The sequence below is a fragment of the Polistes canadensis genome, unplaced genomic scaffold (assembly GCF_001313835.1).
Source record: "Polistes canadensis isolate GaletaPanama2010 unplaced genomic scaffold, ASM131383v1 scaffold_24, whole genome shotgun sequence".
In the NCBI taxonomy this organism is placed as follows: Eukaryota; Metazoa; Arthropoda; class Insecta; order Hymenoptera; family Vespidae; genus Polistes; species Polistes canadensis.
Window position 1 is genome coordinate 786,945 of NW_014569571.1, and position 16,318 is coordinate 803,262.

Below are 16,318 nucleotides of genomic sequence, written 5' to 3' on the forward strand. Positions count from 1 at the left end.
TGCATAGATTCTAAGATATGGCATTTTTACCCTTTTTCACCCTTTTTCTCAAAGATCTCCTGATCCAATTGCAAAAAAATTAGCACCATTCGATTCAGCGTCGHCGAATTACYATTATATCARATTTTAACAAGGCCGCTAAATTTTCCAAGTTCTCCTTTGTTGCCTGGACTAATAAATGATATTGCTGTTGCAGGATCAGAAGGGCCAAGAACCAAACAAGCCCAACCAAAATCCCCTAGTGACAAAAGCCCTCCTTCCAAAGTTCCATCAAGGGATTTGTCTCCTAAAGATAACCTATTAGATGATCCTATCTCTGTCCAGGTGAGCAAGAGTCATTGTTCTTCTATTGCTCTGGATTCTGAACATGATGTAAAAGTGAATAACAAGGAGTTTGATTCTTTTCAGATTCCTGAAGAGTTGCCCTGTCATAGACCAGACGAGTGCACTAGAGGCGTGACAAGAGGATCCTCGAGAGAAAGACGCCTGATTGCAGAAATCCAAGAACCTGTCCCTAGTGACAGTGATGAGTCTCTTGTAAATCACCTATCCCATGTTGAATCTGCTCCAAAACAGTATAGAATTGGGGACACATTATTGTATTTTCTGCTCCATCCTCACACCATCCCACCTAAGACCTTCAAATCCTCTATGGAACTTTGGTGGAATGATAGATGGGTTAGATTAATAGACCCTCCAGACTCCCTCACCCTTGCTCATTTCTACCATTGTATACCTGACACGGCTACTAATATGGAGGCTAAAGATGCCGTTACCAAAGCAGGCAGGATGCTATATACAGCCCGGTTAAAAAGACATGATTTTAAGGCAGATCCCATCAGATTTGCAAGAGAACAAGCAACTTTATCTGTAGCTGGGTCAGGACAATCGGCCAAACTAGATTTGGAAAAGAAGATAGCCAAGCTTGATTTGGTTATTAATAAATTTGAGGCTACAGCGGAGGCATTTGTTGATTCATTAGTTGTATTGCAGAGACTTATTAATAGGAAAGCAGAACTGTCCAGATCTGCCATAACAGATGGGATACATAACTTTAAACACATAATGGATAAAACTGTCAGTGGATTTGATGATGTTCAATGGACGCCTATCGGACAACTTCGACCAAGAAGTCCTGAGCCAAGCACGTCTGCCGCTGTCAGAAGCGAACCACCACCTCCTATGAAGTCTGAGCCCAAAACAAAAAGGGTGTACTCAAGACCTAAATGACACTGTGGATTACAAAACAATCATGTAATAAAAGATCCTAAAAGCTCCCTAAAGCCTTATCTAAAGGCGAATAAAACATGATAATTTTTTTTGTACATTTAGAAAGTAGTATATTTACTTTATTACAAATTTATATTACGATAACTTTATTTGGCAATTGTTAAAAGAAAGACATTACATTTTAATTATCATCGTTTTAAAAAATACAAAACTCACAATCAATCTTAAATAAAAGATGAAAATATTATGTAAATTTAAAATACTAAAAGAAAATAATACTTTTTTTATATTTAAAATATATTCAATTTGTATAATATGTATGTGTATGATTTTTATAATTATGAAAAAGAGAAAACACGATCTTTTTTTATCTGTTGATGCTAGGTCTGATAATGTCTGATCTTCCTCCTTCTGGGCATTTACTGGGGCCGTCACGCCAAAGCTTGGCGCCTCCGGCACTCTTACCGTCACGCCTCTAGTGACAAAACAAAAGAACTAAAAAAACACCACGTTGATGAACAACCGCTACTATTCGCTCTCTTCCGTTCCAACCACCGAGCGAGACACACGGGTACTCACGAGCAGTAAACAAAGACGTGAAACTAGTCACTACCTCCTTTTTCCTCTGTAAGATTTTGTTAAGTTTATTACATATTTTTGTACAAGTCCTTTTTGATCCGTTTATAATAAAAATATTCATTTAATATTTTTCCCTAGTGAATTAGTTATTTCCGAATATTCTTGAATACGCTACATCTCTGGTGTTCGTGCTGCGACCTGGCGTTACTAGCGGGAGATGATTAAGATACGACAGACCTATCGATAGTTCGACCTATCGATTGTTCGATCTATCGATAAAGTAGAAAAAGAATACAAAATACTTACATTTAAATTCAATTTTTAAATAGAAATTCAAGTTTAAATTCTAAACAAACATAAATATTTTAGTTTATAAAATTCTAATATCTCTAAATTTAATTCGAATGACAAAAAAAATCTATTATTATGAATACATGTAGTTATTATGATGAAAATGAACAATTTTTATATTTTCGCGCTTTTGAAAGATGCGATAATATTTGATCCAATGCAAAATGAGATGCTAGATTGGTAGAAAAATTTTAAATGAGAAACTTGTGTTTGAAAATATACGGCATGAGCTTGACATTCGAACTCTAATAGATTTTGGGTACTTGCCATCGGATCGAGATCGAGCAGACTTCAATGTTAAAACATATCCGAAGGGATGATACTGACTACTGAAGCAGTTCTCAACTGACGAGTGTCAGGTGTGCATCGAAAGTTAAGAAAGTTTTTTTTTTCAAAGACGAGATGTTTTAATTGTGCAGTTCGATAATATATATATATTCATCAATATTTATTAATTTATAATTACGTCAATTTCTTTATTACATCTTTAAGTTTATAACTTAGAATTGTATTTTTATCTATAATTGAGTGATTTCAAGTGAAACAACAAATGATCTATGCAAGTTCTCATAAACGTCATTGTTACCTTTATTGGGATGGAAAAAAGATCATAGTGAATTTATCTAGATAAGAAGAAAGATTGTGTAACACTTATGAATTACGTTTAAACACGTTCATGCAATACTTAAGAAATTGGACATAAGAAACGATTGTTATTAATATTTAAAATATTATTTAAATATAAATTTAAATCGAACGTTTAATAGAAAATATTTGAACAGTTTTATGTTGGATTTGATTAAATAATTTTGCTATAGAATAAAAATAGAAAATAATTTGTTAATTATATAACTGAGCAAGGATCAATTAAAGTATTCTATGTCTACAGATTTTCTTTCTACGTGGGTATGAACGGTAAGAGCTAAGTAATTAAATGTTGACTCTTTTTAATAATAGAAATAATAATATTGGATTGGCAAAGATTATTTGTAATATTCTATTACGACTCCTTTTAAAAATTAACAGGCTTGTATTAAAATCACTAATGAATTATTCGTTTTTCTATCTTCAATTTTACCTTATATTCTCAACATTTCACAAATTGAATGTAAATATTTTCTTTTGTCTATACAAAGAAGCTTTAAAAAAAGTGCATATTATTTAAAATTAATCAAAAAACGATGATATTTTACAGGATATGTCCGTTTATTTTTTATTGTCTCTCTCTCTCTCTCTCTCATTCACAATATGATAATAATTTACAATAAGAATAATGTTCGAATTTGTTTATCAATTTCGCACGTACAATCTCAAAGCATACGCGAGATATCGATAAAAAATTAACGATGCTTTTCATTTTCTTTTCCAATATTTATCCACGTATTTAATCATACTAATAAGGAAATGTTGATTATTTATATTCAATGATATTATCGATATGAAAACGTAGGACAGAGGAATTCACAGTGTTAGATATGCATAAGCTTAAAATATATTTAATTTCAAGGTTTATACGTCTGAAAATCTGTATTCCGATGCTGCAACTCGTTCGCAAATGGTTGACTTTTATAAATCTGTCAACAGGACACTTTCCGATAATGTTTCACGTTATTTACTGATCAGAAATACTAATATTTAAACAAACAAAAATAATAGTAATTAATTTTATATTTGTCGAGAAAAGAAATGGAATAACATTAAAAGTATACCTAGAAAAAAAAAATAAAATAAAAATTCAATCTCTTAACTAACATTTTTATAAGAATAACACTTTTTTTAAAATATAATTTCATTAATTATTATTATATTAATCATAAATGATTGATAACAAAATGATTAAATTAGAAATCTTATGTGTATTTATGCATCTCTTTTGTAATAGTTTGAAACAAATTTATCACACATATTTGTCTGCATATACACACACATATATATACTCTGAAAACTTATCCAAAGGAATCTACGGGAAAAATTGTTTAATCATTCGAACATATAGATTATACGTTTATTTATTATCCGAGTAGAGAAACGTGAGATATATAATAAGAATAATAAAGAGAGCAAATCGGGCCACGGAGTAGACATGAGAAATTTGAAGGCCTCTTTCTGTGACTGCTAACGTCTCTTGTGCCAAAACGATAAATTTGTTAGTAGTTTGTACGATGAACGGATGAAATGTGTTTTCAGAGACAATAGTTCACGAATCTCAAACACACAAAATTCTGATAATTAATGCTAATTGAAAGATTTCTTTTTTGAAACACGATTCTTTAATTAATTAATAATAAATTATTTAAACATATCTAAAACAATTCAACGAGAAAATTGTTCTTTTAAGTTTGTTGTATTTGAGCATCAGAATAATTCAAATTTCAGGACGAAAGATGAAAATTTCCTTAAAAACAAAAAAAGAATCATTAAGATATTAGAAAAATGAACGATTATAATCGAACGAGACAAGGCACGTTCCTTAAAACACCTACGTCCGGGTATCTTTCTCGTAAATTGTCTGTTTACTTAGACAGTGGCTACTTCGACGACCGTAGAGCTATATTTATCAACAACGATGCATACTGGCGCGAATCCTAATATTTAATATTATTTACGGCGCGACTGTAAAAAGAATTAAAAAGAAACAAAAAAAAACGAAAAGATTTTCAGCCACGCCAACATTATTTGCATTGGCGTTGAAACTTTTCTTGTACGATGTCTGGTTCGTGACATAATTTGCATCTTGTATCATATCCTCCATTCAAGAAAATACTTGTGTCGTATCAACTCTTATTCATTCATTGTCAATAATTTAATTTTTGTATCATTTAAACGATATCTAAATTTATTTCATTTATTTGATTTATTTAATAAAGTTATCTCTAAAAAGGAATCTAAATTGACATCTTTATTAAGTTCTTATAAATGTTACTTGGTGGAAAAACGTGTTTTTCTTTTAAGGACCTATTAGCCAATAAATAAATGCTATATTACGTTTTAAGACAAACGATGTCGTTACAAAAAGACATATATGTAAGAAAGAAGGTATGTCTCTGGCGCAAAGACCTAGGCCTAGTTCTCTCCGGTTTTAACCGATTTCACTTCTTCGAGCTACGCGACTATTTCTAGATTATTTTATATAGATCTACTTGTAAATCGTCCGTTAAACGACAAATTTCATTGTTTCTTTATCTTCAAACAATGGTTATTCGTATCAGATATGATCATGGCTTGTTTAAATCTTTCCAAGATGTCTAGTTGTCTCGAAATTTAATATTTGTGAATTTCAATATTCGAAGAAATGAAACCCATTAACGCCAATAGAATTTAGAAAATCTATTTTACAATGAGATTAAGATTAATTGCGAAAACGTGTACACCAAATTATTACGAGGATTATTTAGCTTCCATTTTGTTAAAAGCAACGCGGTACCCGTTCTCATCCTAACACTATCTTTTTATTAATGTAATTTAATAATAAAATTAATACAACGATAATGAATGATATTTTATGTTTCATAAGAAAATGTATATTTCGATTTGTCATTAAAGGTGCAGGATGTACCGTCTGTGGTCATAGCATGATTGCTACACGATATATTTTCGATGTTTCGAGAAAATGCGATACATTTGCAAATGGTAGGTTGAACGCGAGGCGTAGACATTTTCTATAAATTAAAAATCATTTAATTTGTTATTTTACAGATAAAGGGTAGCCTACCGATACGATTTAATAACGATAAAATGGCAGAACTGTACATTACTTTACTAATAGTTAGCACCGAAATATTCTTGTGCACTATGCTCAATTATAACGATTGTCGATTATTATGGTTGAATTCCTAACGGTGTAAATGTCAAAATCTTAAAATGTAAGATAATGTAAGATAATGAATTTATTATGAATAATTAATCTGCTTATTGTATTATCTTATAATTATATTTGAACATTCTTAGACCGAATAGTTAAAGTTTAAGTATAATCGTAAAGGGGTATGAATAACTATACGCAAAATAAAAGGGAGTATTTGATAGTGAGTAGACGAGATTTTTCTAAATGGATAAAAAATGACCGTTTCTTATCAATACGAAGTTGCCAGCTCCACGAGCGGTGGATTTACCAGACTTTTGCTTATGTGGAGGGGTTCCCTCTACAAACTAATTTACAGAGAACTTCTACTCTTTTTGATTATGTTTGCATCGCTATCGGCTATTTATCGTTATGCATTGATCGATGCACAAAAAAGGTACACACTTATAATTAATTTCAAATTATAATATATAACATTTACTATTGTCATTTTTGTTTTACAGGGAATTTGAGAAATTAGTAATTTATTGTGACACATTCATCAATCTGATTCCACTTAGTTTCGTACTAGGATTTTACGTGTCTCACGTAGCTGACAGATGGTGGAAACAATACAACGCGATACCTTGGCCGGATAAGTATGTTCTCAAATGAATTCATTTCTTTTTAAAGTTAATCCTTCGATTACTTCCCAGGGTTATGCATCTAGTTGCGCTTTACGTTAGCGGAGATGATGAATATGGTCGAATGTTGCGGAGAAGTCTCATGAGATATTTAAATCTTTCTCTCATACTTGTATTACGTTCCATTAGTTCGGCTGTTAAAAGACGCTTTCCAACTCTCGATCACGTGGTAGATTCCGGTAAAGTCAAGTATCCCCTTAGAAAATGTTCTATTTAATTATTTGAATAATTGGAATTTGTTTTAGGTTTCATGACTTCCTTGGAATTGGATTTATTTCAATCGGTACCAAGTCTCGAATTCAATACTTACTGGATTCCGTGTACGTGGTTTATTAACCTGTTGAAGGAAGCACGTCGAAATCATCGATTGCCCGATCCCCAAGGTTTAAAACTTATTATGGAGGTTGGTTTACTCCATATTTCATTGATGGGAAGACATTTCTTGAAAATTATCAAGTACGATTTATTTGACCTCCGTAGAAAATGATATTTACAAATTTATTATTCATATAATTATTTGTTCTGTCAAAAGGCTGGAAACTCCAAGATAGTCACGTTTCAACGGCAATGACTTTGTTGTTTTTTCAAAATTAAACGTGCACGACTTAATGACTTTTGCGATTAATTATCGGCTACAATTGATTTCTTGTTTCGTTAATTTTTCTTATAATCGTATTAACAGTAATTCAAATCTAGATACCGAAATGTGCATACAAGTTTTTTGAAATATTTGTTATAGGAATTCAATGATTTTCGTTCGAAATGTGGACTCTTATGGAGTTACGACTGGGTTTCCATTCCTTTGGTTTACACGCAAGTTGTGACACTTGCAACGTACAGTTTCTTTGCCGTTGCACTTGTCGGTCGTCAACACATTGAGGGAAATGAAAAACAGTTTCAATTAAAAATCGACAAGTATTGTCCTATATTTACGATACTGCAATTTTTTTTCTTCATGGGTTTATTAAAGGTAATGACAAAATATGAATAATAAAATGAAGCAGAAATTAAATTGTTGATTCTTAACAGGTAGCTGAACAATTGATTAATCCATTCGGCGACGATGACGAGGATTTCGAATTGAATTGGCTTATCGATCGTCATGTCAAGGTTAAAATTATGTTTTTCGATAAATAATTTTACTTGTTGAAAATTTACAAAAGATTTGCGTTTATTTTAGGTGTCATATTTGGGAGTAGACACTTTAATGAATCGGTGTCCGCCTCTGGTAAAAGACATGTACTTTGATGCGGAAAATCTTATTTTACCATACACCGAAGCAGCAGCAGCGTACAAGAGGAAGACCTATCGTGGCAGCGTAGCAGATATGCCGTAAGTTTTCTTTTGGTTGTTGAATTGTTTATTGTTATATTTCGAAAGTTAGGAGAGATAAAATAATTACCATAATATATTGATTGGTAAAAAATTTGACGATGTTTAGGGTGCCAGAAGAAAAGCAAACAATGTTCTTACCAGGAATAGTAGAAGAAGATGAAGAACATAGAGGCACACCACGTACGTCCAGCGCTAGTTTAGCGATACGCACTGATAGTCCAATGACTGAAAAGCGGTAAGATTGAAATTAGTTTAAATAATTTATTGAATATATATTTTTTGTAATTAATTTGATATGTGCGTATGTATGTGAAAACGAAATTGAAGTAAATTTATTTTTGCTGTCGATGTTATCGGACAATGGGTAAGCTTTAACATAAGATTAAAATTGTACATATGAACTCTATTAAGTTAGATTCGTTTGTTTCAGCCAGATCAGCGGGTCCCCTCAAACAACTCCACCGATGGATCGTAATGATAGTGAAACGGTTCTTCAGTTAGATAATCAAGAACAACAAGGGGAAATTGAGCAAGGTGAGCCACAACGTCGGCGTTTGACCGGTGCTATAAAAAAATTTTCAACAATGGCTAGGCATGGAACTCCTCGAATCGACTCGAATCGAAAGCCTTTCTTTCCATTAACAAAGGCTTCGAAGATATGGTTGCAACCTTGGCCGAGTGCCACTAATTTATCACGAACAAATCGTTCTCGTGAGACCGATACACCCGCGGTATTTACTGCACCGCAAATATTATGCGTTCCACCGATTTCGGATGTTTCATTAAGCACTGATGAATCTAAGGATGAAGAAAATCGTAAAGGATTTTCCAATAATGCTTTTTTCCACGAGAATGTTGATGATCGGTATATCGAGGACCAAGACGATGATACCGCGGAAAATGTAAAAGACGTTGATCGATTCGAACGTCTTGTTTCAACGGATACTGCAGAATCTTCGGATGCACAAATAGAAGAAATAGACCTACCAAATTTCAGAGAAACCATTGAAAGTTATCCTAAGCATCTTCTTCAAAGACATTCTTCAAGCGGGTCCAGTGACAAGAAGGGTGTTCACTGGAAAGTGGACGAAAGAAGACCTTCGTTGTTGGCTCGTCGGAAAACCGTCCATAATGTGCCAACTTCTCTGCAGATCATTATACCTCAAGCAAGGAGTTCACCGAACTTAACTAATATAGAAGTTGAAGTAAAACAGCCGGATAAACTCGATCCTTCTGATGGATCTGAACAAGATTCCAAACTTTAAACAATTACATATATTACAATTCTATCTTGACCGGTTGTTTTTATTTCCATAATTATATATCTTCTGCGCTATTTCATTACTGATTTAAAATAAGCTGAGCATTAATATTAATCTCTCTTCTTCTAGCATTTTTATTTGTCTGTTATTTCATGTTAAATATTAATTGAAATGAAATGATCATGTTTATCTATTTATTTTTTCACTGATTTCATAATTTATAATTATTTCTTCATTCTCATTGTTTTGATAAAGTGTTTTTTTCACTTCTAGATAGTAATATTTATAACGGAAACAAAAAACAAATTTGATTGATTAATAAAAATAAAAATACAATTTTTCGTACACATATTTATAATGTTATTAAATTATAAATTTATTATTATAAATATACATTTTTTTTTTAATAATAAATTTATTTCATCTTTTTACTGTCGGCCAAGAGCTAAATATTTAAAAATATATACATTCATTAGTTTCCATGGCAGTATTATTATGGAATGACTGTATTATTGCAAATTAATTATATTTGTATAATATGTAATATATAAATTAGTACATATGTAATTCAAATAATAATTTCTTAAATTGTAAACAATAATTAGCTGGTAGAAGAAGTTGTACGATTAATATTTTGTATTAGTTAAATAATAATAAGACACACAAACACACATTGTAGAATAAATAATTATAATTTTTTTCGACACACTCTGGAAATAATAATTAATGTTCTATATATATATTGTCAATATTTAACGTCTGAATATCCCTTTAAATTTAATAAAATGTTTAATTATATAAATAATTAGATCAAATATAATCAAATTTATAAATATACAATTCACAACTATGACATCTTTTCTAACTGTTGCTATCGCCATCTATGTTTTCGTATACCAAGCATTGTCAGTAGTTAAAGAGTATTACTTTCTTTTCGAATTTTTTATTTGATCATTGTTGTGCTAAAGATTGCAAATATATTATATATATTTACATTATAGATAAATGAATAGAAATCAAATATATGTAAATATATGATTAAGATGTATGATGATATTTGATTAACCTCATTATTTATTTTCATTTATAACCAAACACAAATATTTGGATTTTATTTGTTTTCTTCTTGTCTTGCTTTTAAAAAAGATAATTTAATTTTGTAAATTCTAAGGAATAAAATGAATATTGTTTGTGTTATATGCAGTGATTTATTAGTACCATCAGATGATGTATTTTATACACTATGCGGTCACATTTTTCACTTTATGTGTTTAGTAAAGTGGTTAGAAAGGTAATATCTCTTCATTCAGTTTTTTATCGTTTAAATAGTTTTTCTTTTAATATTATTTGCTCAATAATTTGATAATTTCATATTTATGTATTTTTTTTTCATATAGGTCAAAGACATGTCCACAGTGTCGAGAGAAAACTGATAAATCTAAGATACATAGAATATATTTTAATTTTTCTAACAATGACACCATCGCTGAAGATTCATCTTACTTACAAGAAAAAGTTGACAAACTTACGTTTCAAATTGTACTCAAGGATAAAGATCTCAAACATTATAAAGAGCAAAGTGAAACGTGGAAGCAACACAATTCTGAATTGCGAAACGAAGTTAGAAGAGCTGAAAGTGAAGTACGTGAAAAAGAAACTGCTATTTATGCGCTGAAAGAGCAAATAAAGTATTTTAGACAACAATGCTCAGAAGCAGATGCTTTTAAACAGGAAGCTACTAGATTGAAAAAGAAAATTACGGATATGAGAAAGTACGTTTATTATTGTCTTGTTATGAAAGAATTATTTTCCATATTTTGAAAATTTAATAATATTTCAAGTTTATCGTTTATATTTTAAGCATACAACTTTTAATGGATGCTCCTGTCGAAGATGTTGATGATATGGTTTCAAGAACAAAAGATCCTAGTACTCTTATTACATATATATCTATAATGAAAAGGTATATCGAATAGAATATATCATAATGTTTATAAATTCTCATTTTTAATCATCTCTCCGGTGACATTAGGGAAATGGCTAAGTGTGTGAGTAAACGGAGAGACCTGAGAACTAAATTGCAAGATACACAACAGGAACTCACTAAAACTTCTATGGAACGTAATTTTTTATTGGAAGAACGAGATAAGCGGAAGTATGTTAGATTTAATTCATTAGATTAGTATAAATATTTTACTTTCTATTTATATGTGTATTTAGAATATTGGAAGCAGAGTTAATGGTCTGCGAAGCTGAAAAAATTTCATTACAAAATAAACTTCAAGATCTTGAAAATAATGGAAGTACTGAAGCATGTGTATCACGTACGATGAAAACAGAACATAATCATCAAGATTCTAGTAAAACGTCTAAAGAAGAAGTTAAAGATACTAATCAAACGGATAACAAAAATGATACGAAGAGCACTCATAAAAGAAAAACAAATATCTCGAAGGAGGTAATGAAATATATTTCAATACGTTCTATATATGAACTGTTCACAGATTAAAATGATTGAATGTTTAACTTTTTATATCGAAAAACATTTTTTTAATAATTAGAGTTGGTGATCAAAATTAATATAATATTGTTATAGGATACTAAAATAAGTTCTCCTGATATTCCTCTCAAATCACAAGGCATTTTAGCTCTAAAGGAACGGTACGCAGCACGAAAAACTACAAAACCAACATTTTCTATCTTAAAAAAAAAACCAAGATTATCTCATAATTCTGCTGTGAGTATAATAATAATTCTTAATTATTACAAAGTTAAATGTATTTATTTATAACGAAAATTTATTATTTTTCATTAATATTATTATAAGTTATATTTAATAGGAATCTTCAAAAAGTGGTCCAATCACATATGATGGTTTTGGTGGTCACTCGAAGTATGATAAATTTCCTAGTCCTAGTGCAAGTTCTAAAGTGCAGAAAATGAAAGATTATTTGTCTAAGCCAAAGGAAGACAATCAAAAATTTACTGATTTACAGATTTAATTCTAATTCATGATACTGTAGTTATTTCAATATTCTATTTTTTACAATTAGGTTTAATAATAATTTAAACATGTATATGTGTAGTTACCTTTTTTATTTTTTTGCATATGCTAGATAGATTTTACGTGATTATATCGGATGAAGAATTTAAAAATAATGGAAAGTTAATAAAAAACATCATTGTAAATTAAGGTGCCGATATTGAAATAACTTATAATATTATATATTTTTGATGTAATTATTTATTATTATTAAACGTAATCTTATTACATATATATATAATAATAAATATAACGTGTATAATGATTCATTAAAAAAGAATTAATTTTCAAGAAAAAATATCGACTTTAATTATTGTCATGTTGTACATAATTCAATTATTTTACCAAATGTCAAATTTCAGAATTAACATGAAAATTTTGCGAATAAAACAATAAATAAATTCTTCTTTATTCTGTAATATACTTTAAATATGTCTAAATCGCTTTACACATATTATTCACCAATTTTAAAGCCGCAGTTTATGGGACCCGATCTTTCAAAATTCGATTCCTTAAAAGGTTCTGATATAGAAGGTTACTTCAAACATTATAGGAACGAGAAAATTTCACGAATTATCGTTAGTAATTATTGCCTATTTCAATTGAAACGCTTAATAAATTAAGAAATGATTATTTTTCTAAAAGTAGTTCATATATTTTTATTTATTATAATATTTTTTATAAAGTTACCGTCATACAGTTGGACTGTACCAAAAAAATCCTACACTCCACTACCAAATCCAACGATGACTTTACAGACTCGAGTTCGTTCTCTTACAATCCCACAAAATAATATTTCTACCATAGATTTAGCACATATGAAAGAAGTGGACAATTTATATACAGTATTTATTTATTAATTATTCAATTTATTTAGAAAATCTTATTCATTATGAGTTGTAGACTTGTGCTAATTTTTTTTTTAAATAAAAAGGTAGTACAAGTTCATCGTGATCAATACAAGGATCGTTCATCAAATCTACATCCATTAGAATTTTTCAAAACAGACAAATACAAATATCAGTGTGCACCTGCATTGATATCATCGTATTTTACCAAATATCCAACGTCCTATACAAAATACAAAACACCTGCAATCCTTCCATTGACTTATGAAAGAAAAAAAGAGATCCCTTGCATACCCGATTTGGTGCTTTCTGGAATTTACGATCGTTCAAACTGTATCGCATATAAGCGTTGACTTATTATAAAAAAGATATTACATAAAATGATTTTATCTGCTGCTATCAAACATTAAATTGAAAAGAATGAGCAAAGTCTGGCATCCTTGCAACAAGTCGTTCAAATTCTTGAGGGGAAATACTTCCATTTTCGGTGAAATCCATTTCAGATATCATCTATGAAATTAAAATATAGTTAGTATCATATATTTTTTAAATGAGAAATTTTTAAAGTATGGTTCAATAATACAGTTCAAATTTGTTCATTAATTTAAATAAGAGTTTACGTTGCGTGAATCATAATACGATCAATTCTGAATTTTCCATTCAGATCGTTCGAAATTTTTACTATTTAAATGCAATTTGCATAAAAAGTCACCGAAAATCAATCTAACATAGAAGGTATTAAACAAGATATGCTATGAAAATGTAAAACCATGAAATCAATGTTCATTTACAGAGATTTACCATACGTGCCACTTGTTCGATACGTTCACGATCAAGTTGAATCATGATTCCTTCATTTTCGTTAATGCTAGTTAATTTCTCGACAGCTTCAATTAAATCAGCCATTACGAGCTGATCGTCACCATCGAAATCTGAAAACGAATGCGAGTTAATTTCTTTTATAACTGATTGTTAGAGAAAGTATGGTTCATCAAAAAAAAAAAAATACATGAATATTATTATATATAAAATAAATGAAATTATAGTATTGATTCAATGAAAATTAAATACGCGAAGAGTTTATGTAAGCAAATTTTAAATAAATCTATTAATTACTTCCAAAATGTTGTCTATTTTACTATAAAATATGTGACAGAATTATATCGATCGCATTAATTGAGAAAAAGTTTGCCTTTTTTATTTGCAATTAACAAAATCATTTAACATTGTAACGATGTTTGTATTTTTATACAATTTTTCGAAGGCGCAGTCAAAATGTGAAGAAAGATGAGACCAAATAATATTGTAAATAGCGAAAATTAAAGTAAAAAGCGAAAAAACATATTAGATATTTTGGACTCGTTACCGAATATCAGAAATGCCCAGGCTGAACGAACGTTCAAAGGACAATTTCTCGAAAAAGCGGAACAAAGATCTAAAACATCCTCGAAACTTAAACATTCGTCTTGTTCCGAAGAAAACACTCGATATATTGAATCTCGAAATGGACTGTACTGAAAAAATGAGAGGGAATTTTTCAATCATTATTTGTACATTTATCACATTTTCTTTACTTGCATTAATTAATTCTCCATTATTTATAGTGAAACAAATAATAGTTCTTTTGTTTTTAAACAAAATGAAATCTATATCGGTGTTATTCGAAATTCATATAAATTTTGTTATATAGTTAAATTGATATTGTTAATCGGATGAAGTAAAAAATTAGATTGCAATTACTCACTAAAACTTGAGGTAATATTTTATCTATTTGTTTCTTCGTAAAGCGATGATGCAAATTGTTGCACAAGATTCCTGGTGATAAGTTGTCAAGAAGGTCGAAAATGCTAAACAATAAAATAGGAATATTGATTCATTCAGAAATGCATAATGTAGTATACTTACTGAAGTATTTCAAATTTGGTCAAATATGATAATTCAACGTAATCTTCTATTAATTCTTCCGATAGAGTATGATTCGAATCAGAGTTACCCATGGTTAATAATCAGACTTTTGTTACAGTTTAACTAGTTGCATGTATTTGAAAGAGAGTTATCATTTCCAAGTACGCTTAGGAAATCTGTTATCAATAAGTGATAATTTTATCTTTTAGTTTAGCAAGCATATCAGATTAACAATCTTTTTGTATTGTTAGACTTGTATATTAAAAATTACATATACTTTGACATATACTAGGATGCATTAATTGTAAGATCTATAGTAATTGAAATTAGGATAAAATTTGATTTATTTATTCTATCATCTATAATATATCGTGCATGAATATAAAAAGCACCAAAAAATATACAGACCTTTCCATTCTTACAATTAGACTAGGATAAAATTATAAATATTATAGAATATTAATAATTGTAACGATAAAAAATAAAAGCAAACAAATCTAGTAAAGAAAAAAAAAAATATGTTCCTCCCCGGCGGGGAATCGAACCCCGGTCTCCCGCGTGACAGGCGGGGATACTAACCACTATACTACCGAGGAACTTGACATTAGAAGTGAATTATAATGTAAATATGTTGAACTTTTACACTTAATTTTATAATTAATCTACATTTTTTATATTAAGATATTGATTATTATACAATTTGTTACTTTTACTATTATATAATCAATACAAATTAGTCAACGGTCTAGGCACGTTGGATTACTAATTTCCAACAAATTATTACAGTCAAGCAACGTGGACACGATTAGTAACATGTATAATAAAAAGTAACAAGTAACAATGTAATAAAGTAGATAACATAATTCGTAAGTCATAATAAAATAATAAAATAATAAACGTAATCTACATATAAACATACGTTACATAATTAAAATGATAATAATAAGTGGGGATTATAAAAATTCATCTACAAAATTAATTGATATTAATAAACATCTGTAATATTATCGATTATTAGAGATTTTAACAACACAATTCGATATTATCTTTTGAACAAAATTGCCCCCCAAAAAAAATTGTTGATAAAATCTAAAGATAAGAACAGAATAAGACTAGACAATCCATTAATAGCGATTTGTTTTAATTTTGTTAACCATTTAAAAAAAAAATTTTTGACTAATTGTTGTCACATTAACTATCAATAACTCGCCAACGATAAAAACATATACATATTACGATAGTTCAACTGAAGTTAAGCACCTATACTTCAAGTTTCTAAT

At 29.6% G+C, this 16,318-nt stretch overlaps 6 protein-coding genes and 1 non-coding gene across 9 annotated transcripts in view; 4 read left to right on the forward strand and 3 right to left on the reverse strand.

Annotated features, from left to right (window-relative positions):
* LOC106783681 overlaps nucleotides 1-1,353 on the forward strand; it is a 3,107-nt gene extending 1,754 nt beyond the window's left edge. The window contains exons 3-4 of one of the 2 annotated variants that reach the window (XM_014742446.1): nucleotides 197-324; nucleotides 409-1,353. In XM_014742446.1, the coding sequence (XP_014597932.1) occupies nucleotides 197-324; nucleotides 409-1,230 (950 nt within the window). In that variant the 3' untranslated portion in view covers nucleotides 1,231-1,353. Of the gene's footprint in view, nucleotides 1-176; nucleotides 325-408 lie in introns of both variants that reach the window. The other variant, XM_014742445.1, reaches the window with a different exon arrangement.
* The window catches only part of LOC106783679 (RNA polymerase II-associated protein 3-like), an 8,130-nt gene extending 6,278 nt beyond the window's left edge, over nucleotides 1-1,852 (reverse strand). Inside the window, exon 1 of the mRNA XM_014742442.1 lies at nucleotides 1,810-1,852. The gene's annotated coding sequence lies outside the window, so the exon portion shown is untranslated. The remainder of the gene's footprint in view (nucleotides 1-1,809) is intronic.
* On the forward strand, nucleotides 1,789-9,356 carry LOC106783677 (bestrophin-4-like). Of its 2 annotated transcripts, none has more exons than XM_014742438.1 (12): nucleotides 1,789-1,857; nucleotides 5,704-5,790; nucleotides 5,857-6,023; nucleotides 6,109-6,398; nucleotides 6,466-6,600; nucleotides 6,658-6,824; nucleotides 6,891-7,048; nucleotides 7,385-7,615; nucleotides 7,675-7,755; nucleotides 7,826-7,977; nucleotides 8,087-8,215; nucleotides 8,411-9,356. In XM_014742438.1, exons 4-12 carry the CDS (start codon nucleotides 6,220-6,222, stop codon nucleotides 9,243-9,245), a joined length of 2,067 nt encoding a protein of 688 aa, XP_014597924.1. In that variant the 5' UTR covers nucleotides 1,789-1,857; nucleotides 5,704-5,790; nucleotides 5,857-6,023; nucleotides 6,109-6,219; the 3' UTR covers nucleotides 9,246-9,356. The 2 variants fall into 2 exon arrangements, with proteins under 2 accessions (XP_014597924.1, XP_014597923.1); XM_014742437.1 differs by lacking the exon at nucleotides 1,789-1,857 and adding an exon at nucleotides 2,989-3,075.
* A 777-nt stretch (nucleotides 9,357-10,133) lies between these two features.
* Nucleotides 10,134-12,583, forward strand: LOC106783680 (E3 ubiquitin-protein ligase TRAIP-like). Its single transcript, XM_014742444.1, has 7 exons — nucleotides 10,134-10,533; nucleotides 10,640-11,014; nucleotides 11,104-11,205; nucleotides 11,275-11,397; nucleotides 11,463-11,700; nucleotides 11,839-11,979; nucleotides 12,083-12,583. The coding sequence occupies exons 1-7, from the start codon at nucleotides 10,421-10,423 to the stop codon at nucleotides 12,242-12,244; spliced, it is 1,254 nt and encodes a 417-aa protein (XP_014597930.1). The 5' UTR covers nucleotides 10,134-10,420; the 3' UTR covers nucleotides 12,245-12,583.
* Nucleotides 12,584-12,716: 133 nt separating this feature from the next.
* On the forward strand, nucleotides 12,717-13,486 carry LOC106783647. Its single transcript, XM_014742359.1, has 3 exons — nucleotides 12,717-12,863; nucleotides 12,972-13,130; nucleotides 13,220-13,486. Exons 1-3 carry the CDS (start codon nucleotides 12,717-12,719, stop codon nucleotides 13,484-13,486), a joined length of 573 nt encoding a protein of 190 aa, XP_014597845.1.
* On the reverse strand, nucleotides 13,313-15,169 carry LOC106783658 (calcium and integrin-binding protein 1-like). The gene is made up of 5 exons (XM_014742378.1): nucleotides 15,039-15,169; nucleotides 14,878-14,980; nucleotides 14,500-14,647; nucleotides 13,935-14,065; nucleotides 13,313-13,643 (listed from the first exon to the last, which is right to left on the reverse strand). The coding sequence occupies exons 1-5, from the start codon at nucleotides 15,128-15,130 to the stop codon at nucleotides 13,533-13,535; spliced, it is 585 nt and encodes a 194-aa protein (XP_014597864.1). The 5' UTR covers nucleotides 15,131-15,169; the 3' UTR covers nucleotides 13,313-13,532.
* A 393-nt stretch (nucleotides 15,170-15,562) lies between these two features.
* Trnad-guc lies at nucleotides 15,563-15,634 on the reverse strand. Its single transcript has one exon. It is a non-coding gene; the product is annotated as a tRNA-Asp (tRNA).
* Between the last annotated feature and the right edge of the window lie 684 nt (nucleotides 15,635-16,318).

What these genes read in the sequence shown, in the direction of transcription:
- LOC106783658 (XM_014742378.1), bottom strand. Translation starts at nt 15,130, where the DNA reads ATGGGTAACTCTGATTCGAATCATACTCTATCGGAAGAATTAATAGAA. An exon ending in CTGGGCATTTCTGATATTCG is followed by an intron (nt 14,066 to 14,499) that starts GTAACGAGTCCA and finishes ATTCGTTTTCAG; the next exon opens with ATTTCGATGGTGACGATCAG. An exon ending in TCGAACAAGTGGCACGTATG is followed by an intron (nt 13,644 to 13,934) that starts GTAAATCTCTGT and finishes TTAATTTCATAG; the next exon opens with ATGATATCTGAAATGGATTT.
- LOC106783677 (XM_014742438.1), top strand. Translation starts at nt 6,220, where the DNA reads ATGACCGTTTCTTATCAATACGAAGTTGCCAGCTCCACGAGCGGTGGA. An exon ending in CGATCACGTGGTAGATTCCG is followed by an intron (nt 6,825 to 6,890) that starts GTAAAGTCAAGT and finishes AATTTGTTTTAG; the next exon opens with GTTTCATGACTTCCTTGGAA. An exon ending in TCTTCATGGGTTTATTAAAG is followed by an intron (nt 7,616 to 7,674) that starts GTAATGACAAAA and finishes GATTCTTAACAG; the next exon opens with GTAGCTGAACAATTGATTAA.
- LOC106783647 (XM_014742359.1), top strand. Translation starts at nt 12,717, where the DNA reads ATGTCTAAATCGCTTTACACATATTATTCACCAATTTTAAAGCCGCAG. An exon ending in AGAAAATTTCACGAATTATC is followed by an intron (nt 12,864 to 12,971) that starts GTTAGTAATTAT and finishes TTTTTTATAAAG; the next exon opens with TTACCGTCATACAGTTGGAC. An exon ending in AAGTGGACAATTTATATACA is followed by an intron (nt 13,131 to 13,219) that starts GTATTTATTTAT and finishes TTAAATAAAAAG; the next exon opens with GTAGTACAAGTTCATCGTGA.
- LOC106783680 (XM_014742444.1), top strand. Translation starts at nt 10,421, where the DNA reads ATGAATATTGTTTGTGTTATATGCAGTGATTTATTAGTACCATCAGAT. An exon ending in TTAGTAAAGTGGTTAGAAAG is followed by an intron (nt 10,534 to 10,639) that starts GTAATATCTCTT and finishes TTTTTCATATAG; the next exon opens with GTCAAAGACATGTCCACAGT. An exon ending in GAAGAACGAGATAAGCGGAA is followed by an intron (nt 11,398 to 11,462) that starts GTATGTTAGATT and finishes ATGTGTATTTAG; the next exon opens with AATATTGGAAGCAGAGTTAA.